This window comes from Calidris pugnax, unplaced genomic scaffold, assembly GCF_001431845.1.
Source record: "Calidris pugnax isolate Ruff unplaced genomic scaffold, ASM143184v1 scaffold9, whole genome shotgun sequence".
Lineage (NCBI taxonomy): Eukaryota > Metazoa > Chordata > Aves > Charadriiformes > Scolopacidae > Calidris > Calidris pugnax.
In genome coordinates, this window is record NW_015090778.1 from 4,606,582 (window position 1) to 4,632,830 (window position 26,249).

At 58.2% G+C, this 26,249-nt stretch overlaps 2 protein-coding genes across 2 annotated transcripts; both read right to left on the bottom strand.

The window, feature by feature from the left end:
- Positions 1-4,607: 4,607 nt before the first annotated feature.
- Positions 4,608-16,959, bottom strand: FDXR (ferredoxin reductase). Its single transcript, XM_014953702.1, has 12 exons — positions 16,898-16,959; positions 16,052-16,167; positions 12,610-12,705; positions 11,868-11,990; positions 10,602-10,715; positions 9,710-9,811; positions 8,261-8,368; positions 7,955-8,039; positions 7,112-7,311; positions 6,598-6,769; positions 5,945-6,118; positions 4,608-5,229 (listed from the first exon to the last, which is right to left on the bottom strand). Exons 1-12 carry the CDS (start codon positions 16,932-16,934, stop codon positions 5,099-5,101), a joined length of 1,458 nt encoding a protein of 485 aa, XP_014809188.1. The 5' UTR covers positions 16,935-16,959; the 3' UTR covers positions 4,608-5,098.
- A 1,243-nt stretch (positions 16,960-18,202) lies between these two features.
- FADS6 (fatty acid desaturase 6) lies at positions 18,203-25,606 on the bottom strand. The gene is made up of 6 exons (XM_014953715.1): positions 25,237-25,606; positions 24,144-24,310; positions 23,425-23,605; positions 22,462-22,649; positions 21,767-21,946; positions 18,203-20,809 (listed from the first exon to the last, which is right to left on the bottom strand). The coding sequence occupies exons 1-6, from the start codon at positions 25,595-25,597 to the stop codon at positions 20,660-20,662; spliced, it is 1,227 nt and encodes a 408-aa protein (XP_014809201.1). The 5' UTR covers positions 25,598-25,606; the 3' UTR covers positions 18,203-20,659.
- Between the last annotated feature and the right edge of the window lie 643 nt (positions 25,607-26,249).

The following is a 26,249-nucleotide window of genomic DNA, read 5'->3' on the forward strand; positions in this document are numbered from 1 at the left end:
GCACGGGAGGTGGGAGATGTGCCCGGGAGAGCAAGCGGCGAGGGGAGGGAGGGCAGGGGCAGGGGCCTGTGCCCAGCCAAAGCGCTGAGGTCAGCACTCTCCAGAGCCATCTGTTCCCGGAGAAGCCCCGGTGCAGACGGACTCGCCCGGGCTCCCGGCAGCGGATGCCGCAATTCGGTGATTCATGTGGAGAGGGGCTGGGGAACGGCGTAGAGCCGGACGCTGCCTCTGCACCGGGGATGGAGATGGAAAATTATATATTAACCACGCCGCCAAAAAGCTTTTTCAACCATTTTTTTTTTTTTCTGATGGTGGAAGCAGCTTTTAAATGACAGCACAGCTCATCACTGCCAGGCCAGAGACCTGACTCAAGCTGGTTTTTCCCCTTATTGCAGAGCAGACAGGGCAAACACAGCACCGTACCCACAGCTCTCCCTGCCACAGCCAAGCCTTGCAGGTGACACTTGTGACACAGGCCAGAGGTTTAGCCCTGGACCTGCACCCACCCTGGACCTGCAGCCATCACAGACCTATCTATTGGCTGAAACCCCCCCCTTCCCCAAAAATCTGGCTGAAAAACAAGAAGGTCTGAGCCCAGCCATTCCTACACCTGAGTACTCACCTCACCCTGTCCCAAGAAAATAAGGGTGAAGAACACCTTTCTCCTGTGGTCCTGCCTTCCCATGGGGGCTCCCAGGGCCACCCCCAGGACCATGCCCACCTCCCCTGTCTGCTCTGTCCCATGAGGGTATTCAGGGCTTTGGTGCTTAAGTACCCACACTGCTGGTGTCACCGACCCCAGCAGTGACAAAAGCCATTGAGGCAGAGCAAGGAGAAAGGTGGGAGAGAGGCCACGGGGATGGGGCTGTGCCCGGTGCACACACGGGCACCCATCTGGCACAGCTCCGCTCCGCTGCCACCCCGTCCCACCCTCACTGCCATTAAGAGAGCTAAAATAAACAGGGATGGTTTCACCCCCGCGGGGATAATTCCTCCTCCTGGGGCGGCGTGTGCCTGCTGGGCTGCCCCGCAGGTTGGGGATGAGGCAGCCAAAGCCAGCAGGTTGGAAATGGAAATTTCCCAGGAAGGGAGGAAATCGCTTCTTTCTGGGGCGTAACCAGCCCTCACCCTCCAACAACTTTATTTGCTGCTGTCGTGTCCCTAAATAGCTCCTCCAAGCAGCTGCTGGGAGTTTACATCTCCTTCACCTCTGCTCCCCTCCCAGCCTCGGGAAATGGGCTCGCGCAGCCCCGATTTCCAAAGAAATTCACCCCAAGCAAAGGTGGCCTCGTGCAGCCATCCTGCAGCCCCCGCAGGACCCCTGTGGCCCTGCTGCCTGCCCCAGCACAGCCCTCCCACCACGGGCAGGACTTTGGGGAGTGCAGAGCCCCGGGAAGGCTGGGTTGAGTAGAAACCACCAGGTCTGGTGGGTTTGGAGCCAAGGATGCACTTGGGATCCTTTTGGAGAAAGGGTGATGTTGTGCCAGGAGGGAACGGTTCCCTGGGCACAGCGGGGCTGGCAACCTGCTCCAGTGACTCCAGAGGTTGGTAACCCTCATCCCAACCTATTCACCATCCTGGGGATGGATGGGGAGAGAAGAGCACGGGAGGTGGGAGATGTGCCCGGGAGAGCAAGCGGCGAGGGGAGGGAGGGCAGGGGCAGGGGCCTGTGCCCAGCCAAAGCGCTGAGGTCAGCACTCTCCAGAGCCATCTGTTCCCGGAGAAGCCCCGGTGCAGACGGACTCGCCCGGGCTCCCGGCAGCGGATGCCGCAATTCGGTGATTCATGTGGAGAGGGGCTGGGGAACGGCGTAGAGCCGGACGCTGCCTCTGCACCGGGGATGGAGATGGAAAATTATATATTAACCACGCCGCCAAAAAGCTTTTTCAACCATTTTTTTTTTTTTCTGATGGTGGAAGCAGCTTTTAAATGACAGCACAGCTCATCACTGCCAGGCCAGAGACCTGACTCAAGCTGGTTTTTCCCCTTATTGCAGAGCACGGGTAACCTCCCGCTTCACGGGCGCTAAATGCTCATTTGGAAAGGCCAAGTTTAGCAAGAAGCCTATTAGCAGAGCCAGCGAGAGCCTCTGCACTTGCCTCCCAGGTGTAATTGCAAAATGCAGCATCACCAGGAACTTCTGGAGTGTCTTAGACCTGTTTCTTCCCGGGATCACTCCGAGCTGCCCGGCAGCCCATGCAAGGCAGGAGCCCCAGGGCAGAGCAGAGCTCCACAGACTGGGGAAACTGAGGCACGGCGACACAAGGCAGCAGCAGAGGGTCACAAAGAGCCACCCGTCCAGCATTTACTCTGTGCCATCACCCCACACCATGAGGGGCTCGCTCTGGTCCGTACCCAGCCCCACAACCTTTGGGAATGGCGCACAGGACACCAAGGAAAGCTGGGGGAAGGGAAGGGGGCAGCCTGGCCCGCCGGTCTCGAGGCCATCCCTCACCAGATGCTGATCTCCACCAGCTTTGTGCAGTCTCATTAAAGCTAAGCTGAGCCATAACTCATCAGAAACAGGGAAGTCCACATTAAGAGCTGGCAGCGACGACTTCCAGCTTTTCAGGCCTCCTTCCAGCAGCAGGAGGGTGTCACTCACAGCTTCACCTCCCCAGCTCCTTCACCCAGGGTGGAATATGGCTTTGGAGCTGCTGGGGAGAGTGGAGAGCGAGGGGATGGCTGTCCCCCTTGGATCACCAGGGTGAAGACGTACCTGGAGCAAACACAAGGTTAATCATGCCTGGAAGCAACAGCTGGATGTGACGGGGAGCTCAGAGCCCAGGCAGGCGGCTGGGGCTTTGTGGGCAGCGACAGAGTCTGGTGTCACCCACCCTCCAGCCCCGGGGGTGCCAGGTCACCCTTCTGTCCCTGCTCAGCCCCTCTCTGCTCCTGGTTACCGGCCTCCCAGCGCCACCTAACGACACGGCCACCGGGGATAGGGACCTTCACGGGGAAGCTGGACACATCCCGGTTCCTGTAGAGAAGGATGGAAAGGAGGAGGCAGGGGGACGGGGCTTGGGGATGCAGGCAGAGGAGGAAGGGGGAGCCGGAGGTACCGAGTAAGGATTTACATAATCGTAATGATCCTTCCTCTGAGGAAGCTCAGCTCTCCATCCCTGCCCTTCGCTGACCTTGATCATCCCATGGCTTTCCTGCAGCCCAGCATTAACCCCAGGGCCTTGGCCAAGTTCTGGGTTGAGCAAGGACAGCGGGTTCAGCAAAGACAGAGGCTCCCCGAGCTGTTGTCACAGCCCAAAAGCTATCCTGAAGCATCACAGGTTTGGGAACAGCCCTCTGCCATGCTCAGCACAAGCACCGTGGCCTTATCACAGCTAAAAAAGCACCCAGACATCAACCAGACATCAACGTTCAAGGTGATGGAGAAGAAAACCCCAGGGAAGAGCCAGCCCATCACCTCCCACTACCTGCTGATTTGACACAGCCACAACAACCCCTTCACCGTCACGTTTCTGGCTGGGCTCTCTCCAAAATCACCCGCTCCCCTCCCTGGGTGCACCCCCCTTGCTTTCACACACATCCCCCCCTTTCCAAAGTACTTCTTCGCCTCCGAACCCAGAGCTGATGTCATCTCCCGCTCAAGAATTTCAGCATTAGGACTGCATCAGCCTCCAGCCCTAAGGAGAGCCACATCACCCAGGCAGCTGTTCCACAAAAGCTTTATTGCTCGTTTGCCTACGAGTTCCCAGTATCACATTTCCTGAGTTTCTTAATGAGCTTGCAAATGAGATTTAAATAGAAAGGGAAAGGGGGGAGAGGAAAAAAAATAAAAAAACAAAATAAAAAAAAGGGGGAGAGAAGCCACAGATCTTCCTCCCTTAAGGTTGGACCAGAAATGGGTGGGCAAGCCCTGGTGGGCACCCACCTGATGGGCAAGCCCTCTGCCACAGGAGAGGTAAGGGTTGAGCGTGGACCTGAGACAAACCCCCGCCGGCTGCCCTGGCTCCATTTACCCTCTGCCTCCACCACGGAGCCTAATTTGCTTCTAACACACAGCCACCAGCAACCAGCCCTGTCATAGTTTACCGGGGTCAGAGAGGGGCAGCGGGGGACGGGGCGGGGGCGGGGACAGCGTGGGTGGCAGGACGGGCAGGGGAGGGGGCCCACGCTGACGCTGCCCCTGCGCCACGGATAAAGAGGAGATTATGGCTCACAGCTTGTAATCGGGCTTAAAACCTGACACCGTCACCGCAGTCAATTTGGGCTAAAAGAAGCATTTAATAAGCTTCAAAACACACAGCCCCCCCCCAAAAAGCCCCCAACCCATCCCTGACCGCAGAGAAAGGGCTCAAGACGCTGCTTGCACCCGTCAGCGCCAGCAGGTACCAAGGGACACAGGATCCCTCCGTGATGCTGAAGGAGGCAATTACACGCTCGTTATCCCAACCCACCAGTTAGAGCCCAGGCTCTGCCGGGGTTTAATCCTGGGAGGCAGAAAGCACATTAATGCCCTTGTCTGTTTGTTTAGAGCTCACACCAGCGGAGAGCAAAACGGTCCTGCCTTTGCCTTGGGACATGTGGCAGGAGACACTGCTCCCAGATGAAGGCAGTCACACACAAAGAAGCCACACTCAAGCAGCAGCTTGGATTTGGCTTCCCTGGAAAGGTTTATTTACAAAACAATTATTATTATTAAAAGAATCCTTCTTGGGCACAAATGACAAGGCAACGAAGCCGTTTGGCTCAAGGCAGCAAGACACAAGGAAGTTTCTCTGTGGGACTTGCCACGGGGGGAAGGTGTCTGGCCAGGACTGCTGCGAGGTGCACACCTTCCCTCCCCCACGCCAGCCAATTTCTTAATGCTTGAAGGACCCGAGTGACAAGAATCACCCCCAGGAGTTTGAGCCGGCTGCGGGGACAGGGGGACAGCCAGCAGCCTCAGATCTTTTGAGACATTCACTTTGGGAACCCAGAGTTCATCGTTACTAGAGGAGGCTCAAGTGTCACCACCTCTCCAGAGCAGCCACCAGCCCTGGGCACAAGCCCTGGTGCTCCTGGGCCCAGCCTGTAACCTCCTGGCATTGCCCCAGGACAGTACCAGTTGGACCAGTGCCACGTTCCCACTGCTGCTGCCTTAGTGACCGATCAGCGCCAGCATCTCCTGAGGATCCACTATCTTCTCTCGGGGTTTGCCAGCAGCTTTGCCTCTTGCCACTTCAGCAGCATCTATCTTCTCCCAGTCCGAGAAGGAAACGGGACGGACCCCTGGGGTGACAGATGGGGAGAGAGAACTTAACCAAGTAAAAAACAAGTTCAGCTTCACCTCCCCGTTAGCAGGGACCTGACGTGCCGGCAAACCCTGCCCTTTTCCAACGCGGCGTTGGACTTCACAAAGGAATAATCATTTCTAACACAGCAAGGAGGAGGCTGGCAGGTTCCAGTCACCTCTGATCAGTCAGACCTTTGCAAGCTGTAACAACAGCGAGCCTGGCGTCACCCCGGGGGACAAAACACTTCCATTTCCCTGTTAAACCTCAGATGGGTAAGAGGCAACACACACACACTTTAATGGAATGCCTTTAAACACAGCAACAGCAAATTATTCTCTTGGGCGTTTTAATCTTTCCTTTAACTTGCCCAGAAGGATCGCTAGGAAAAATCACTCAAGAGCAGTAGCTCGCTGCCGAGGCAGCTGACAGGGACATTTTACCCAAGGTCCGTGCTGCTTTTAATGGCTTTTCCCAGAAAGTGGTCATTAAGCTTAGCAATGACAGCGAGTTTGAGGGAATTCAAGTCCTGCTCTCCCTGGGCTTTGGAGCAATGAAACAGCAGCACAACACGTCTCCATGGGTCAGACTCTGCTCCCAGATGTGTCTGGCAGGACTGGCTGCCCCAGGACACCCCCATCCAGGAGGAGTTTGGCTGCATCATACCTTCATGCTGGCTGCTCCAGCGGCTCACACCACCCCCCCACACTGACCTCGGCTGCGCAGGATGCTCTCCACGGCTCCAAAACCTTCTCTGGAGGTGGACACGTCCAGCGTGCCCACCTGGAGATCCTCCAGCACAGACTGGGCAGTGTCAAAGCTGTCGTTCATGGTGGTGATGATGACGCCCGTGGGTCCTCTCTTCACCCACCCGCTGCAGTACAGACCTGCACGGGCACACAGCAGCCAGGCTCGGTCCAGCATGTGGCCGTGGACCCTCCTGGCTGCAAGTCCTTGCCCTGTCCCTGGGTGTCACATCAAGCTGTAGGCGGTGGAAGAATCCACCCCCGTGGTGGGAACAGAGTGCAGCCCTTGGACGGTGCCATCACAGGAGTTTGTGTACCTGGAGATGGGCACTAAGCAGCCGTATGGGCTGTAGGGCTTCAGTAACAGACCCCAGGGCCCAGTAAAACCACTATAAAACCTTCAGCACTCTTTGCTACAAAACCAGACACCCCTAACACGAGCTGGGGACAGGCCAGGTCTTAACACCTGATAGAGGCAGCTCGTTTCTTCACTTTCCACTCTCTGACTGAGGAGGGCAACTCCCTCGTATCACTGCCCTTGGTCAATAGAGCTTCCCACTCCAAAGCCCCCAACCCAGCAGCTCAACACGTCTCCCACGCACATCCCTGTGGATACAGACCTGGGACACCCTCCACTCTGCCCGAGCTGTTGGGGATAATGCCACGCTGGGTGTCGAAGGGTACCGCCGGGTCCAGGGGCAGGCTCCGGTAGCCAATGCTGCTCAGCACCAGCCCACACTCCAGCTCCTCCACATCTCCAGTGGGGATGGCTTTGGCGGAGTCACCCGAACCCTGAGAGAGGGGGGAAGAGGCTGCTGACCACCAGACAGTCACCAGATGCAGAGCAGTAGCCTCCTGCAGTCCCCTTTGGCATCCTTGATCCCTGGCTATTCCCTAAAGACCCTTCTGCAGCAGCAGCAGCGTGGAAAGAGCTGCCTTTAGACAGGGAAAGGCTCTTGGCAGCGGCACCAGCTTCCCCGAGAGCCTGCCAGCGGCCACCCCAACCAGCCAGGGAACACAAGGCTGTCTTTGGAGAGATTCCTAAGGGCTGCAGGGCATCCTGCTCCATCCCTGCAGGGCACACACCCCCCCCAGTAGGGCCATACCAGCCCCCCCTCCCCGTTAAGCCCGTACCTCCAGGCGGGTCAGGGCCATGCGGATGCCCCTCGCCCGCCTCCCGTCAGCGGTGGGCAGCACCTCCTGGGGGCTGCGCTGGAACTTCAGCCCCCACTCCCGGGGGGGTGCTGCCTGCGCCTCCGTCATCTTCTCCCCAGGCTTCTCCAGGGCTGTTTTGATCATCAGCTCAGTCAGTCGCTTCCTGGGTCTGGGGGCATCTGGGAAGACAGAGAGCGAGCTTCAGGACACACAGCAAAAGCCCCTGGGGACACAGCACAGAGCCAAGACCATGCCAAGGCAGTTTCAGTGGTGTGTGAGTGTCCATTTGGAGTTTGTCACGCCGATAGGAGTCCGACACCATTGAGATGACAAACTGCAAGTCAAAGTGACCAGGGTTGCTCCTGAGGCTTGAGGCCAGTGGGACACACAAATCAAAGCCTGCGATTTCTCTGTCTTTCTGGTGCTCAGAGGCAGCAGCCTGTGGAGAAGAGCAAGTCCCTGGACACCCTTGAACTCAGTGTTTTCTTTTTAGCTCTGCAGGAAGCTCTTAAATCAACAGCCTTGGGATTTCTCCTGCAAGGTTCCCCCAGCCCTCCCCAACGTCCTGCCCTCATCACTCAGAGCATAAGCATCACTCCCAAGCAGCAAACTGGCTGCACAGAGAAACAGTCTTCACGAGTTCCTAGCACTCTGAGGACAAGCTACACCATGGTCACCTGGCTTTCACATGCCATGCATTAAGGACAGGGCAAGATACGTGGTCTCCCTCTGATACATGGTCTGAGCATCTCCGGATCACTCCTGGCTGCTCGCCTGTCAGGGTGAGTCCCTGTCTGGAGGGGCACAGCACAGTTCCCTCACCTTTAACAGCATTTTCGAGGCCTGTGAAGTCAGCAGGGTTGAGGACAGGCCTGGCACCGGGCAGGTTTATCATCTCCCGCAGCTCCTGGGAACCGCAGGAAGGCAGGAAGATATTACCTCCAGCAGAAAGAGGTCGTCCAACAGCCCCAGGACCCCTTCCCCAGCAGTCCAGGCTGGGAACCAGGTTTGGGAAGGAGGATGCCTGGGTTCCCCACCCATCCCTAGACCACCTCTCCCCACCAGGGATGAGCAGCCCGAGGCTCAAGGCTGGGAAATGCAGCTGCCCTCCAGCATCCCCAGCCTTACCTTGATCGTGAAAGCGACTTGGAGAGGTCCCCTCCTCCCAACCAGCCAGACGCGCTTCACCTTGCTGCAGGCAAGAGCTGCCAGGGAGCCATCAGTGATGTCTGTCTTCTGCAAGACAGAGACAGGAGAGTGGGACGAGGGCAGATCTGGAGGGAGCCAGGGGGAAGGCACAGCCTCTGAAGGTGAAACATCAGCAGAAAAGCAGGCTGTGCAGGCAGAGAGCCTGGGCGAGGATGGAAAACGAGCCATCTCCCTTTGCACAGAGCTATTTGCACAGCTGGTCCCTCATCACTGAGTGTACTTTCTGAGGCCATAATGCACTAGAGGTAAGGAGCCAGCACCCCGTGAGATTGCCTCAGGACATCCACCCAAGGTTAACCCTGGGGCTAACTGAGCAAAGCTGTCCAGTAATCTCCATTTTTGGGGTCCTTGCAGATGCTGTTGGGTGACTTCCCAGCCCAGGATACGTGGGGATTTGGGAGAAACCCACTGCAAACCACAGCACAAATCACTGCCTGCCTGCCCCAGGCAGCTCCACACACAAACACAAGCATTGCCAGGGCTCGACCAATGGTTGGCATCTCACAGTAACCCCAAGCTTTGTTTCAGTTGTGCACATGTATCTAGACCAAAAGATGATCTTTTCCAGAGAAGACACGATGGGAGGGACACCAGGTAACTTGGATAAACCATTCCAGACCAATACTCTTCACAGAAAACTGCCTGCACACCCTGGCACTCGTTCCCAGTGCCCTGTCCTTCGCAGCACTGCTTCCCAGCTGGCTTTAGCCACTGGTTGGCAGTTGCCTCCAAGCTGTGGGTTTGTTGTTTCTTTTTTAAATTTAATTTAGATATTAATACAGGAAGTTGTTACACAGCTGTAACAAACATCGTGGCATTTCTCCAGGAAGGAAAGCCTTTGCTGCCAACATCTGGGACAGCAGCTGTAGGGAGCAGCTGGTGCACACCAACTCCCAGCTGTCTACAGGGGATCACAGCAGTGGGAGGAGAGGTCCACCAGCTTGGACCAGCCACCAGTGTGCCCAGTGCTACCAGCAGAAACCAGGTTGCTGCCCTCAGCTGCAGTAGAAAACAAAAGTCCCAATAGGAGAGGCCACTAGTTCGGTGGTGGAAAAGGGTGAGCAGCTCCTCCTTTGCTTGTCATAGGAAAGGAAGAGATGAAGCTCAACTGCCAACTTTTTGGGTACCAGCAGCAATCCAGAAAGCTCTGCAGCGTTACCCAAGGCACAGCCACAGCCTTGGATCACTCCCTACGGACTGTGAACCCACAGAGCACACCCGAGAGCCAACAACCTTCCCCGGGGAAAGATCCCAAAGCCAGGAGAGTCTGAGGGTTTGCCAAGATGGGTGGGAGCCAGCACCCACCCAGCAGGGAGTGAATTTGGGCCCCAGGCTGCCTTCGTGGCATGGAGCACCCCTGTGACTCACCCTGAGGAGATCCAGTGGGGACAGGAGGATCCGGGCGATATCCAGAGCCACGTTGCCGTGACCCAGAATCAGCGCCGTCTCGCAGCTCAGGTCAGGCTTCAGCTGCAGGGAAAGAAAGACCCATCCATGAGCAAATCCATGCGGCCTCCATGATGTCCACTCCCTCGGACCTGCTCCCTCCACCCGAATTCCCTTCCACCCCTCTTTTCCCCCCAAAAAGGTGACGCACACAGGGAAACTCCACACCAGCCTCCTCCCCAAGCAAACACAGCCACTCCCGGCACCCCATCTGATCCCTCTCCCGCTCTTCCTGCAATGACATCTCTGGAAGCAGAAGCTGCTTTGACCAAAAAAACCTTCTCAGGCCAAAGCAGGGCTTCAGCTGCAGGGAAAGACCCATCCGTGAGCAAATCCACATGGCCTCCATTATGTCCACTCCCTCGGACCTGCTCCCTCCACCCGAATTCCCTTCCACCCCTCTTTTCCCCCCAAAAAGGTGACGCACACAGGGAAACTCCACACCAGCCTCCTCCCCAAGCAAACACAGCCACTCCCGGCACCCCATCTGATCCCTCTCCCGCTCTTCCTGCAATGACATCTCTGGAAGCAGAAGCTGCTTTGACCAAAAAAACCTTCTCAGGCCAAAGCAGAGCATCACACCCCCCTGGTTCCCATCTGGCCCGGCCAAAACGTGCTGCCAACCTACAGAGCCGGCTAATCCGCTCTCACTGATGTGCAAATTGTTCACATTTCTACCATCTAAGAAGGATTTAACGTGGTGCCTGCTAATCTTTTCCAATTGCAGGCCTTTCAGGACTTAATCTGGAGCTGAATGCCTGTGTTTGGATGCAGGACGGGGAGGAAGGGCAGGGAAACACAGGGCTGTACTCACATCCCGGTTCTCGGGCAGCCCGTTGTACCAGCCCACGAACTCTCGGGCCGAATAAACGCCGGAGAGGTTCTCCCCTGGGATCCCCAGCACCCGGTTATCTTCAGCACCATAACTCTGAGGAGGGAGCAGACATGGTCAGATATGTCACCAAGTGCAGGCTTTAGGACCAAAACACAGATATCCCAGCTGCTGCCAGGACCCTGCACGGCTGCCAACCCTTCCTGAGGGCTGGGATACTCAATGGAGAGGTTAAACACAGGGGCTTCATCCCTCCCATCCCCCTGGGCTCCAGAGCCAAACTTGTCCTCCTTGGGCCAAGGCAGAGTGTGACGACCTGAGGAGTGAACAGGAGGGACAAAATCCATGTCAGGCTGAAATATTGGCCACCGTGGGGAAGAGGTTCCTCAAGCACTGCCCCTTGCAGCAGGGTTTCAGAAACCTGCACTTGATGCCATGCTCCCTGCAAGGCTTCGGACAAGCCTCGTAGCATCTGAGCTGTCCTGAGGCTGGGGAGAGTTTCCCGTGGTAATAAGGCACCCAGAAACACCTCATCCAAACCTTCTTTCTGAGATCCCAGTGGGGAATAGTAACCCTGCTGCAGAGAGAAGAGTGTGGCCAGCAGGTCAAGGGAGGTCATTCTGCCCCTCTACTCTGCACTGGGGAGGCCACAACTGGAATCCTGCATCCAGTTCTGGGCTCCCCAGTTCAAGAGGGACAGGGAACTGCTGGAAAGAGTCCAGCGTAGGGCTACAAAGATGATTCAAGGATTGGAGCATCTCCCTTATGAGGAGAGGCTGAAAGAGCTGGGACTCTTTAGTCTGGAGAAGAGAAGGCTGAGGGGAGAACTTATCAATGCTGACAAGTATCTCAAGGGCGGGCTGAGGGAGGAGGAAACCAGACTCTTTTCAGTGGTTCCCAGTGAGAGGACAAGGGGCAATGGGCAGAAGTTGGAACATAAAGAGTTCCACTTGAACATGAGGAAAAACTTCTTTGGGGTGAGGGTGGCAGAGCCCTGGAACAGGCTGCCCAGGGAGGGTGTGGAGTCCCCTTCTTTGGAGATTTTCAAGACCTGCCTGGATGCTCCTGAGTGGCATGCTCTGACAAGCTCTGGGTGGTCCTGCTTTAGCAGGGGAGTTGGACTAGATGATCTCTATGGTCCCTATGGTCTCTATGGTCCCTTCCAACTCTAAAAATTCAGTGAAAAAAGACCTTCCCCACGAGTTCTGGGGAGGTAGGGCAGCCCTGGCTCCGGGTGGTGGTACCCACCAGCACCACAGCGTGGTAAGCCTGCCGCAGCTCTGCCACCGTGACGTCCCTCCCCACGGTGACGTTTCCGTAGTAGGCGCAGCGCTCCGAGCGCGCCGTCTGCGTGAAGGCGTTGATCACGTTCTGCCGAGATCAAAAAAAGCAGCAGGGAGTTACATCCGAGCCACAGCCGGGGCCAAGGCCCACTGCTGACATCTCCTGTGTCGTCCCCCCCCCCGGCCTTGAGATGCTTCTCCCCCTCTGTGAGTCAGTTATTCCGAGACTCTTATCTGACACCAGCCGCAGATAATTCGTGGGGAGATAAGGACGGCTGGGACTTGGCACTCTTTCCACCACCCTTTGTGGAAAGAAAAATCCACACCTGCCTGGGGAGGACAGGACCCTTCAGCCCCTCTGAGTAAACCCCGCTGCAGGAGAAAACTCCTTCCCAAAGTTGAGGCTGGCAAGGGAGCCCCACCAAACAACCCTCTTCCATCGAGCGCGCTGCCTGCCAGACCCCCTCTGCCAGCCTCCCATCTCAACCCTTCCTGAAACCCACTTCATCCCGAGAGAAGGCAGGGCAGGATGGCACCCAAAACCTTTTCTTCTGAGCTATTGGGGCTACGCAGTAAGACCTCTCTGGTGTGACAGCTCCACACCACAGTGAGCCCTGAGGCACCACGAAGGAGGGCGACTGCCTCACCTGCACCCACCACCATCACCACGTTCAACCGTAGGGCGAGGGGAGGAAGCCAGCACCAACCTTCACCTCGGGGTGGTCAGGGGCCACCCCAAAACGGACGAGTCCAAAGGGAACAGGCAGCTTCTCATAGATGTCCACTCGGGCCCCGCCATGGTGCTGCAGGAGAAGGGAGTCGTGGTTAAGGGATGGGGACAGAAAGGCCACGTGAGCCCAGCACCTCAGGAGGGACGTGGATAGCTGGAGGGTAGGAGGGAGGGTTGTACCAAGGCCTTCAAGTCAGAAACAACCTCTTCCACGCACAGGATGATGCTGTACCTGTTACTGCCAGCTCAACTCACAAGGTGCAGCAGAGAAGGTGACCCCAGCCACCATCGAGAACATCTCATGGAAGGGCTCCATCCTCCTACCCACCCCACAGCCCCTCTCCCACACTAACCTGGTGGCTTTCCCATACCTGGGAGGCAGATGAAAGAGGTCCCACATTGGTTGGGAAGGACCCAGTGCAGAACCCTGGGTGCTGGTGGACCTGCTGGGCCATCTGCCAGCCCCCCCCAGAAATGCCCATGCCCTGAGATTCCCCTGAGCTGAGTCACCTCAGGGTCGGAGCTTTAGACAGATGTTTTGCTGCAAGGCTTTTGTTATCATCTATTTTGTGTCAGCCTCTTCCCAGAGATTAAGCAGCCCTGAAATTTGTCCCTGAGGCTTAGCACCAGCTATTTTCTAACACGTACCGGAGACAGCACGGCACGGTTTAATGACGGGGTTAAGCTGCTGCATTTCTGATTGGTGTCAGCAGCCCAGTCTCATTTCGTGACAGAGCCCAAAGCACTAACGTTTACAGACACCGAGTAAAGGATCACTCGGGTACCTTAACTCAGCTGGAGGAGGAGAAAGAGGAGGAGAAGGAGGAGGAGGCAGAAGAGCAAGTTCTGCACATTTAGCATATGGTTTGTGTCATCCCTGTTGGGTGACACCAGCTCAGGGTGAGGCAGATCTCTGCTGCTTATCTGATTCTAGAAAAATCACTTGGGCTGAAGCCACAGCAGCCTGGGTCCAGCCACCTCCCACCAAACCAGGTTCCTCAAAGTCCCATCCAGCCTGGCCTTGAACCCCTCCAGGGATGGGGCAGCCACAATTTCCCTGGGCAACCTGTTCCAGCGTCTCACCACCCTCACAGGAAATAACTTCTTCTAATATCTAATCTAAATCTCCCCTCTTCCAATTTAAAACCTCTAGTGGGAGGTGTCCCTGCCCAGGGCAGTGGGTTGGAACTTGATGATCTTTAAGGTCCCTTCCAACTCCCACCATTCTATGACTCTGTGGGGCCAGGGTTGCCCCCCCAACAAGACAGAGGTGGCTGAAGAGGGATTGGGAGCCCCCAAACCCACTCCCCAACTCCTTTGGAGCCAGGCAACGTGGAGATGCCCCTCTCAGCGGGCATTTCCCTCCCCTCACCCACCACCAAATCCCACCCTGGTACCTTCAGGATGTGCTGAGCCGTGTAAAAGCCGGCGGGTCCACTGCCCACCACACAAACACGGGGAGCCGGGCCAGAGGAGGAAGAAGAGGAGGAGGAGGAGAGCCACCGCTTGAAACCTGGAGGTGTGAAGGACAGAGAGGACACGATGCCACGTGAGGTCCCGACTCCCAGACCCCACCAGAGCCCTTCCCTCCAGCCCTGCACCCACCCAGAGGGGCTCGTCCCCCCACACCGGCCATGGTGCCCGCCGGGCGATGGAGGACGGCCGGGGTTTATGTACCCAGCCAAGGCCGGCAGCCCCCGCGCTCGGCCAAGCCCACGGCCTTGGCAAGTACGGCTGGGACAGGACGGGACAGGACGGGGCCAGCGGGGGTGTCGGCCGCCCCGGAGAAAGGCACCGGGAAGCGCCACAACCGAGACTCCCCCCGCCCCACGCACCGGGAATGGGGGAAGATCCCGGTCCGAGGGGTCCAGGGACCACCCCTCGGCCTCATGTCCCTCGCTCCCCCAAAGCTGGAGGACGGGAGTGTCAGGCACGGCTCCCGCGGCCCCGGTTCCCCGAGTCCCGCTTCCCCTGTGACTGATTCCCCCCACAGCCCCGGTTCCCCCGGGCCCAGCTCCCCCGGTCCCGGTTTCCCCCGCAGCCCCGGTTTGCCTGGGCCCGATTCCCCAAGGGCCCGGACCCCTGGTTCCCCCCGAGTCCCGGTTTGCCCCGGTTCTCCCGGGCCCAGAGTCCCCCCCACAGCCCCGGCTCCCCCAGTCCCAGCTCCCCCAGTCCCGGTTTCCCCCACAACCCTGGTTTGCCTGGGCCCGACTGCCCTCCGCAGCCCTTCGGGCCCGGACCCCCGGTTCCCCCAGTCCCGGTTTCCCCCGGGCCCAGAGCCGCTGCTCCCCCCGCCGCCCCGGTTCCCCCCGGTTCTCCCGCTCCCAGACCCTTCCATCCTCCTACCCACCCCACAGCCCCTCTCCCACACTAACCTGGTGGCTTTCCCATACCTGGGAGGCAGATGAAAGAGGTCCCACATTGGTTGGGAAGGACCCAGTGCAGAACCCTGGGTGCTGGTGGACCTGCTGGGCCATCTGCCAGCCCCCCCCAGAAATGCCCATGCCCTGAGATTCCCCTGAGCTGAGTCACCTCAGGGTCGGAGCTTTAGACAGATGTTTTGCTGCAAGGCTTTTGTTATCATCTATTTTGTGTCAGCCTCTTCCCAGAGATTAAGCAGCCCTGAAATTTGTCCCTGAGGCTTAGCACCAGCTATTTTCTAACACGTACCGGAGACAGCACGGCACGGTTTAATGACGGGGTTAAGCTGCTGCATTTCTGATTGGTGTCAGCAGCCCAGTCTCATTTCGTGACAGAGCCCAAAGCACTAACGTTTACAGATACCGAGTAAAGGATCACTCGGGTACCTTAACTCAGCTGGAGGAGGAGAAAGAGGAGGAGAAGGAGGAGGAGGCAGAAGAGCAAGTTCTGCACATTTAGCATATGGTTTGTGTCATCCCTGTTGGGTGACACCAGCTCAGGGTGAGGCAGATCTCTGCTGCTTATCTGATTCTAGAAAAATCACTTGGGCTGAAGCCACAGCAGCCTGGGTCCAGCCACCTCCCACCAAACCAGGTTCCTCAAAGTCCCATCCAGCCTGGCCTTGAACCCCTCCAGGGATGGGGCAGCCACAATTTCCCTGGGCAACCTGTTCCAGCGTCTCACCACCCTCACAGGAAATAACTTCTTCTAATATCTAATCTAAATCTCCCCTCTTCCAATTTAAAACCTCTAGTGGGAGGTGTCCCTGCCCAGGGCAGTGGGTTGGAACTTGATGATTTTTAAGGTCCCTTCCAACTCTCACCATTCTATGACTCTGTGGGGCCAGGGTTGCCCCCCCAACAAGACAGAGGTGGCTGAAGAGGGATTGGGAGCCCCCAAACCCACTCCCCAACTCCTTTGGAGCCAGGCAACGTGGAGATGCCCCTCTCAGCGGGCATTTCCCTCCCCTCACCCACCACCAAATCCCACCCTGGTACCTTCAGGATGTGCTGAGCCGTGTAAAAGCCGGCGGGTCCACTGCCCACCACACAAACACGGGGAGCCGGGCCAGAGGAGGAAGAAGAGGAGGAGGAGGAGAGCCACCGCTTGAAACCTGGAGGTGTGAAGGACAGAGAGGACACGATGCCACGTGAGGTCCCGACTCCCAGACCCCACCAGAGCCCTTCCCTCCAGCCCTGCACCCACCCAGAGGGGCTCGTCCCCCCACACCGGCCATGGTGCCCGCCGGGCGATGGAGGACGGCCGGGGTTTATGTACCCAGCCAAGGCCGGCAGCCCCCGCGCTCGGCCAAGCCCACGGCCTTGGCAAGTACGGCTGGGACAGGACGGGACAGGACGGGGCCAGCGGGGGTGTCGGCCGCCCCGGAGAAAGGCACCGGGAAGCGCCACAACCGAGACTCCCCCCGCCCCACGCACCGGGAATGGGGGAAGATCCCGGTCCGAGGGGTCCAGGGACCACCCCTCGGCCTCATGTCCCTCGCTCCCCCAAAGCTGGAGGACGGGAGTGTCAGGCACGGCTCCCGCGGCCCCGGTTCCCCGAGTCCCGCTTCCCCTGTGACTGATTCCCCCCACAGCCCCGGTTCCCCCGGGCCCAGCTCCCCCGGTCCCGGTTTCCCCCGCAGCCCCGGTTTGCCTGGGCCCGATTCCCCAAGGGCCCGGACCCCTGGTTCCCCCCGAGTCCCGGTTTGCCCCGGTTCTCCCGGGCCCAGAGTCCCCCCCACAGCCCCGGCTCCCCCAGTCCCAGCTCCCCCAGTCCCGGTTTCCCCCACAACCCTGGTTTGCCTGGGCCCGACTGCCCTCCGCAGCCCTTCGGGCCCGCCTCACCGCGCGGGACCCTCCAGCACGCGCCGCCCGGTCCCATCCCGGCCGCCGCCGCCGCCGCTTCCCCGCCCCTCCTCCGCGCCGACCAATCGCGAGGCGGGAAAGCGCCACGCTTAGCATAACCCCGCCCCCTACGGCGCTGCGTGGCCCCGCCCCCTTCTCGGCAGCCAATGGCGACACGCAGTTGCCGTCACGCTGTCCGGAAACGCGCGGTACCATAGAGAAGACAAGGGAGGGAGAGGCCGCTTTACTCGGCCGCCCGCGCCGCCGCTTTCTATGGTAAGGCCTCCGCGGTACCCTGCCTGCATCGGCTCCATCCCCGCGGTGCTAATTGCCTGCGCCCCTTCATTGCCAAGGGCGGGTGATTAACTGCGGAGGTCTCCCGGGGGAAACAGAAGCTCAGACTGATTTTTATCATCCCCCCTGTGGAGCCGTCTGCCCCTCGCCGGGAGAAACGTGCAGCATCCCCCCAGGGAAAGATAAAACATTAAAGCCAGAGACAGCGGATAAATCCCTTGCCAGGCTCCTGCCCCATGCCCCCCACGGTCCCGGCTTTATTTTCTATTTAATCCCCATCCCTGGAATACTGTGTCCAGCTTTGGAGTCCTCAACACAGAAAGGACATGGACCAGCTGGAAGAGGTGCAGCGGAGGGCCACAGAGATGATCAGAGGGATGGAGCACCTCTCCTATGAAGACAGGCTGAGGGAGCTGGGATTGTTCAGCCTGGAGAAGAGAAGGCTCCGGGGAGACCTTATAGCGGCCTTTCAGTATCTGAAGGGTGCCTATAGAAGAGCTGGGGAGGGACTCTTTGCCAGGAAGGGTAATGATAGGACAAGGGGAAACGGTTTTAAATTGGAAGAAAAAAGATTCAGATTAGATCTCAGGAAGAAATTTTTTACTCTGAGGGTGGTGAGACACTGGAACAGGTTGCCCAGAGAAGCTGTGGCTGCCCCATCCCTGGAGGTGTTCAAGACCAGTCTGGATGGGGCCTTGAGCAACCTGGTCTGGTGGGAGGTGTCCCTGCCCAGGGCAGGGGGGTTGGAACTAGATAATCTTTGAGGTCCCTTCCAACCCAAACCATTCTATGATTTCAAATGCGACTACTCACACCCCCCTTGCAGGAGCACCCTGGTTTGCTTCATGCCCCTACACAACACACCGGGGGGGGGAAATCATCCCAGCCCGGCCAGGAGATGTTTAAGGGTTGTACAGATGCCAAAGCATGCAGGCGAGCGCTAACGGGGCTTTTTAAAAGCAATTAAGACCAAGAGGAGTTTACAGCTAGAAGCTGATTTTAATAAGGGTCATAAAACCCAGACGCTTTCTCGCACATTCTTGAAAATTGGCTCATGGCTTTCTGCACGGGCATGCTGAGAACCAGCTGGCCATATGCCTCCGTCTGCACCCGCACCTCCAGGGCGTTTGCAGCAAGGACCAGGATTTCCTGCTGCTTTCAAGCCTGTGCCTCTGCTCCAAGTCCCCAGCCTCATCACAATATGGCCATCACCACGGCATTGCCCAAAGAGGCAAGGCTGGAGGTTCAGTTCCAAATATCAGTATTGATATCATCCACAAAAAGACTAAAATTTATATTTGGGGCATTACTCGGGAGGGAAATTTGGAGGGTTCTTGAGCACAGGTTGGAAATCTTCTCCTTTCCCCAGAAATCTCCCTTTTCCCCATTAACCTCTGCTGTATCTGCCACTTTTGACAGGAAATAACCCACATATTTCCCAAATCACAACCCACCTCCTGCTGGCTGTTGGGCCTGCGTTGCCTTTAGATGGCACTGCACTAAACAACAGCCATGAAATCACAGAATCAATCCAGCTGTCCCTCCCCCAACACTTAGGAACAGTTTGGGACTGATCTCCTTGTAACAGAGGAGGAGAAAGAGCATTTTGTGCCCACCCTGTGCTCCCTCCAGGCGGGGACACGTCAGGCTGAGATTACCCAATCTGAACCAAAAGCACCCCTAGTGCATCCTCACACACACACACACACTGCCCTTGCTGGAGCCAGGAGCCTCATCAATTTGGCACATTTGGCATAATTTAGCCCTGATGCTCAGTTAAGAACTTACTGTTGGGGTAGGAGGGCAGCTTTGGGGAGGGTCCCTGCCACCCCCAGGCCCCGATGACCACAGGAGCACTTGGGCCATTTGGTCCAGCCACCCTCCCCCAGCTTCCCTCCCACCCATGGACCCAGAGTAACCCACGCTCAAAGGACGAGAATTTGCCCTTTGGATGTTTCACAATGTCCTGGATCGATAAACCCACATGGGGCCGGTTAGAGATGACACAGCAATGCCACCAGCCCAGGGCATCAGCATCACCCGGGTCCGGGATAAATCAGTAATTCCCTGTTTCTGATCCAAAGGGGTCACCCTGGATGGATCCAGGGCCAGCCTTCCCTGCCCCCACGTCTGGATCTGCTACACAGGGACACACCGTGGTGGTCATCCCAGCTCCGGCCCCATGTCACAGTGGGGACACCTCTCCAGTGGCTCCGAGGATGTCCCCACACTTGGTGAAGGAGAAAGGGGTACGTGATGCCCACAGGAGGGCAAACAGCAGGGGCTGCCCGCTGCAACCCTCACCCTGCCCCAGCCAGGAGCAGGGCAGAACATCCCTGTACCCCAGGACATACTTGCAGTGTGGAGCCCCATAAATCCCTGCTGTGGGGCTGGGGGGGTCCAGCCCAGGTTGGGGGGCAGCACAAATCAGGGAGCAAAACCCCAGGCTCAGAGCAAAGCTTTGCAAAGCCCAGGGCCAGCACTGACTCCCAACCTGGTCCCAGTCGGGCCGGTTGCCTTTTCTGCTGCCAGCTCCCCACCGTGATGCTGGGCTGGACTTTGTCATCGGTCTTGGCAGGTTTGGGACAGCAGGGTGTTGAAGAAAGCCAGGGACGGCGTCCCAGAGGGGTTGGAACCGGCCACGTGAGCATCCCACCCACTGGCAGCAGCTCAGCAGGCTGAGTTCATCTGCCCTAAACAGGGAAAGTCTCCCAAGCCCTGGAGACCCACCTGCCTCCAGCAGCTGATTCTCCTGCTAAACTCTTGCAAGAGCAACGATCGGGTCCGGGGTCACCTCCAGCACCCCAATACAGACACCCAACACAGGATGAGGGTCTTTCCCTCAGCCCTGCCTTGGGCACCACGGGATACCAGTATGACTTCCTCCAGCAACAAAACTCCATAATAATAAAGAAGATCCGCTTCAACATGTTAAGGCTGAATTTACCCAGTCATTGTTCCTAGAAGGGAATTATTTACCCCAAAGTCAGGCAAAGCGCAGGCAGCAGTGAAACAGCCCCCATCCCCCACGATCCACCCCTTCCCTGAGCCCCTGACCACACATTTGCAGCCCCATCCTACAGATCCTGGCACCTCTCAGCCAGGAACCAGCTCTGGATGCCCTGGACAAGGTGCCATGTCCCCAGCCGCGTCCCCCCAGACCTGCTGCAGGGAGGTCCCAGCCAGCAGACCAGGGGTTCCTCTCCCCAAGCGTGAAAGCAAAGTGGATAAAACTAAGCCCTGGCTGGAGTAACTGGTGGGGGCAGACCCCTTTTTCTGTCCTCGGCTTTGCACCGTCCATCTCTCCTCCCGCAGTGGCTCCATGTGCCATGATTTAGCCAAAAGCAAGGCATCGAGGAGAGATGTTTCCTCTGTGATGGCTTTATGGAGGTGTGTGTCCCCCAGTCCTGCTGACACCATCCCTGCTGCAAGTGCCCTGCAGGGTCCCCAAGTCGTGGGGCCCCGTCCTCACTGGATGCCCACCAGCTCCGTTATGGGGGGAGCGTGGACCATCAGCTCCTCGTATCTCTCCAGGAAGAGCCGGAGCCTGGAGGCATAGGTGTCCTCATTGTAGGGCAGCTTCTTCTGCTTCAGGTACTGGGAGACGATGGGTTTGATCTGCAAAGGCAAAGGCAGAGTCACCTCCGTGCGGGATGTCCTGGTGTTTGTACCAGGCTCCCAGTTCAAGTCATCACCGAGCTCCACGCAAGGTGCCCAGAAAACCCGTCCCACATGCCCCAAATGGGGCTGGAGATGGCAGCAATAGCTATAACACCTTTGCTGTGTAAATTAAGAGCCAGGTGGTTTCCAGTTGCAGCAACATGGGGAGTTCAACGTGGGGAAAACACCTTTGCGGGGCTCCAGATGAGGAGAGGTGCCCTAACGAGGCTTTAACGAGGACCAGTCACGCATGCTCATGGCTTGCACCCATAGTTATCCCCATGTGCCCGTACAGCCGGCTCGGCAATGAAGCTGGGAGGCTGCCACCAGCTTAATTACCCCTTCCCTGCAACACACCTTTGTGGGAAGCAGGTCCTACCAGCCCCGTGAGCTCGAGCAAAGGGCACGACCTGAAACCCACTTGTGCTCCTGCTGTCTCTATTACGATTACTTAATTTTTCCCCCTGATTTCAGGCTGAAAACGAGCGCAAGGCATTAAACAAGCAGAGCTCCTGCACTGAAGGGCAACGCATGGACCTGTCTGGGGATCCCCTCGAGCTGGAGCAGAGCTCGGGGAGCCCACGTTTTGAACACACCCCACACATCAGAGCAACAAGTAAGGGCACGACCAAAATTACAGGGAGATTTGCCTGGAAAATGGCTGAAATGAACGCCAGACTGGGATCCAGACCAGGAAAGGAGCAGGGAGTGGAAATAGGGGAGAAAGAGGAGCAAGGATGAAGGGAGGTGGGTTAGGGGCTGTTGTGAAGAAGCAGCAAGAGGACTCTGGCACGGGGGGATCAGCACAGAGAAGTCCAGTGGTAGGGAGAGGAGGAGCAGCACGGTGGGAAGATGGATGGTCTTGTCCCTGTGTCACCTCCCAACATGCTCATCCACCCTGTGGGGTCATCTCACCTTCAGGCACATGTTGTCGGAGAGGTTGGGGAAGAGGTGATGCTCCACGTGGCAGCTGATGAGCGAGTGGCCAAAGGACCAGTCGAGCAGGGCGTTGCGGGGCAGGTTGAGGACACCCAGGCTCATGAGGTGGATCCTCTTGGGTTTACGATCAGCCGCGAACATGGGGAGGCCGATGTGCTATGGGAGAGGGAGGTGGGGACCCTGTGGTACCTGCCACCCTCCAGCCCCTTCCCAGCAGAGCAAACCATGGCTCCAGACATGCAAGGGCATGAAGGTGCCAGCCTCCATCCTGTGCTTGACTGTCCACAGAGTCACCGATGACCACCAGGGCTCTGTCCCCCAACCCACCCACACTTGGTGCCACCAGCTTCTCACCACTCCAGGACCTGCAACACCAACTGGACCTACATCTGCAAACACACCAACCCCCCAGTCCTGCAAGCCACCGCAGAGGACATCACCCCCCAGCCCTTCACACCCATCTGCCCTGATGTTCTCCCAGGGCCACCATAGATCCCGGCACCATCAGCCTGCCCTCCCTGTGACAACATTGGCACCAGGGAGGTGACAGCCAAGGCTGCTTGCCTTATGCTGACACCAGCTCCAGCCAGCAGCGTCAGGGCTATGTCACCAGTGCTGGGTGGTGGCTGGCCTATCTCCGGCACCATTGGGACATGTCGGAGCTTCTCTACCTGGAATATGTTGACGTGGATGTAGGGATGGGCCAGGAGGGAGCGGGTGAGCAGCATGCAGAGCAGGGCAGACCACGGCGACTGGAAGCCAGAGACGTGGAGCAGCAGCCAGTAATGGCAGTAAAGACCGAGAAACATACAGCAGAGGGTCCGGAGAACTGCTTTCCACTCCACGTTCCTCAACAAATCTGTGCAAGGAAGAAGAGGCAGCATATGGACAAGGTGCTTATGCTTCCCCAGCACTGCTGCTGGACCTGCAGCCCAGCCCATCCCATCCCACTCTTCATCTCCCTTTGCCCACCCTCCAGGTTGGCCCAAACCCCCAGCCCTGCTGACCTCCAGCCCCCGCAGAGGGTCCAGCTGTGCATCATCACACGGGGATTTGGCTGCGTCTTCACTTCTTACAACTCGCCAAGTCATTGTCTGCCTTTTGGCATTGCCCGACAGACCAGGCTTCCTCAGCCTCTTACTATTTTCTTCTCCCCGATCGTTTCCTGGCACCATTATTTCCCCCCAAGCAGCCACTTTGTCTGCCTGAGCTCATTGTGTCCTGGCCCCCAGAGACCTCCATGCCTCCATCCCAAAGTCAGCAAATGCACCCGATGTGATGCTCTGACCCACCAGAGTCCTGTGTGACACCGAACCCTGCTACAGCCAAGGGTCTGAATTACAGGAGACCAAATGTGGGGCACTTGGGGCTCATGACAGCTTTTGTCAGAGCTTTCAACTCTTGACCCAACATGTGAACTGTTTTCTGAGCACCAGCAGAAAGGAGAGATGCAGCAGATGCCTCCCCAGGAGCAGATGCAGCATCACATGCCATCGCTGCAGCCCTCTGTCATGCCATGGGCTGGTGTAGTTAATGTGATGCTTCCAAAGCAGGACCCTTTGGTGGGCTGAGACCTGGAAAGTGATGAGCTCACCATACCCAACGTCCCACCCCACAGCAGTTGGGACACGTACCAAGAGCAACCAGAGGTGTTATGATGGGCACTGCGAGCGGCGCAATGAACATATAGACGTAGCGGTTCAGGAAAGGAAGCTTCCAGGTGCTGGAGTCCCCCAGGCCGATGACGTTGGTGTAGCCATGGTGGATCTTCACGTGGTTGTAGGTGGCCTGCTCAGCTGTGAAAGCTGAACAGAGCTGGGAGGGAAGAGAAAAGAGAGGCGATGCCTTCAGCCACGATGCCAGAGTTGGGCGCTGCTTGGCTTGGGCTCATGGGAGAGGCACCCAGGGGAGATGCTCTGCACCCAGAAAGAAGCACCCAGGGGAGATGCTCTGCACCCCACAGGCTCCCAAGCAGTCTGGAAATTGACTTCTTAAGAGTTAAGTACTGGAAACCATTCCCCCCATTCCCTGCAACACATAGTCCTGCTCTGCAGCCCCCGCGGCCAAGGGAACGGACACAAAACCCCACAGCCCAGCACATCACAGGGGCCACCCCCAGCCAGGGGCTCAGCCCCTGCCCCACTGCCCCTAGGCAAAGCCCCACAAGAAAGGATGTTCCTGGTGCTCCCTGGTGTAGTGTTCCTTTCCATTTAACTCTCCTGCACATGGATCAGGAAGGGTTTGGATCCATCTTGTTCTCTGATGGCTGTTCCTGAAAGGGCTTGGGGCGTTGACAGGATGCTGATGGGTATTTTTGGGGGGGCTGCCACTTGAATCCCCCAGCCCCGCTCACCTCGATGAAGAAGATGGCCCACACTTTGCCCCAGGACTTGGACTCAGTCAAGGCGTTGTGGCTGGCCAGGTGGCTGCCCTTCACGGTCAGGGTGTGATGCACCACGCCGAGGGTGAGGACACCCGCCAGGAAAGGGATGGCCTGGGCTGACCGCAGGCACAGGAACCCTGCGGAGAAACCAGCCGGGCAGGAGCTCAGCCACGCACACGTGCTGCAGCCCTCCTCACCTCCGAGGCTTGGAGGTGTTGCTACACCCAAACATGTCAGCTGCTGCCCTAAACCTGTTTTTGAGATGTAGTTAAGAGCACTTAAAGTGCCCCAGCTGGAAAGCTTCCCTCCGCACCGCCCTGCACGGCCAGACCGGCCACACTCGCCATCGTGCTGAAGGTTTGGCCACTTCCAGCCGCGGTGGCACTGGGCACTGCTGATGCCAGGTCCCATCCCACAGCTCTGTTTGGGATCCCACTGGTGACAGATACGACCCTGCCAGGATTTCAGCATCCCCAGGATTTCAAATGTAAGAGAAAGCACCAGGCTGCAGCCTTCCCACCGTGGTCCCCCGTGTCCACCTGCACCCTCCACAGCTGGTCACCAAAACCACCAAGGTTTCCCCTGCCCCGTGGCAGGGCACATCACCCCCCGTCCTGCCCTGTGCCCACCTGCCCAGGCACTGTCCCCTCACCCCGGGCTGTACCCTGTGTGCCACTGTCACCTGCTGCTCTGTCCACCTGCACCCTCCACAGCTGGGGCCACCATCACCAAAACCACCAGGGTTTCCCCTGCCCCATGGCAGGGCACATCACCCCCTGTCCTACCCTGTGCCCACCTGCCCAGGCACTGTCCCCTCACCCCGGGCTGTACCCTGTGTGCCACTGTCACCTGCTGCGGGTTTCCAGTGGGGTCAGGGTGCCCCATGGCAGGGGGCGAAGGGCTTATTGTGGCTTTGTTACAGGCTTAATAGGCTGCTAATAAGATTCCAGCTCAAACGAAGTTCTACCAGTGCTGCAAAAGCTGTGAGGAGGAGGAGGCACCCCCCCCCATACCCTCCACTCGGAGTCCCCAGCCACGATTTGGGGGGCCTGAGTGGGGTTACCTGCTGGGAGCAGGAGGAAGCTGAAGGCAAGGATGCTGATGTCCACACCGTGCCGGTCCCACCAGCTGCTGCTCTTCACCACCTTCTGCACCAGCTCCGAGAGCTCGGCCATCAGGGCTTCCTCACGCTGCTCCGGTTCCTGCCCAACTCGTTGCAGGCCCCCCCGGGGGGTCACGTCCCTGTCACCCAGCGCTGGCCTTGGCTCCCTGTCCTCCACCATCGTCTCCATCCTGCTGCTGTCGGGAGCCGGCATGCCCCGGGGAGGGGGGTCCCCCATCCCCCTGGAGTTGGGGGTCCCGTTGACCTCACCGTTGACCTGCTGTCCCCTCCGCCTCGCCGTGTCCCCATCCTCAAGCGGCATCTCCCTGCCGAGCAGATGCCACCTAAGAATAGGGGAACACCCCCCCCACCACCCCCGCAGCACCGGCGGCCGGTCAGTCCGTGCCGGCACCGCACACCCCCGGTGCTGTGCGGCAAGGATTTGGAGAAGGGAGGAGCAGAGGAGGAGGAGGAGGAGGAGGAGGGCGAATGCAGATTAGCCATGGCAATAATCCGCCCGGGTGGCCCATTTCGGGGGAGCAGCCGGTGGCGGCGGGGGCCGCGGAGAGGACGCGAGGGCGAAGGCAGGAGGAGGAGGAGGAGGAGGGAAGGAGAGGAAAAAAAAAGATGGAGAGAGGCAGTGGAAAGGCTGGAAGAGAAGGAGCCCAGAGCCAGAAATAGCTCCGAGAAACCCTAAGCGGAGCGCCCGGGGACGGGGATAGGGTTTCGCTTCTGCCCAGGGAAAGGGGAGGAAACATTGCCCACGCCGCCAGGTTGGGCAAAGGGTTTCTCCCATTTTGGGGAGAAAACCGGCCTTTTTCATAGCAAGGAGCGAGCTACGGGAAGGAGGGGGCAGTGCACGGCTGCCGGTCTGCTCAGCACCCTCCTCTGTGCTGGGGGGGGCACACACCGAGCCCAGGGGCACCCACAGGGGACCTGCTCACCCCAAATCTGCGCCCAGCGGTTGTCACACC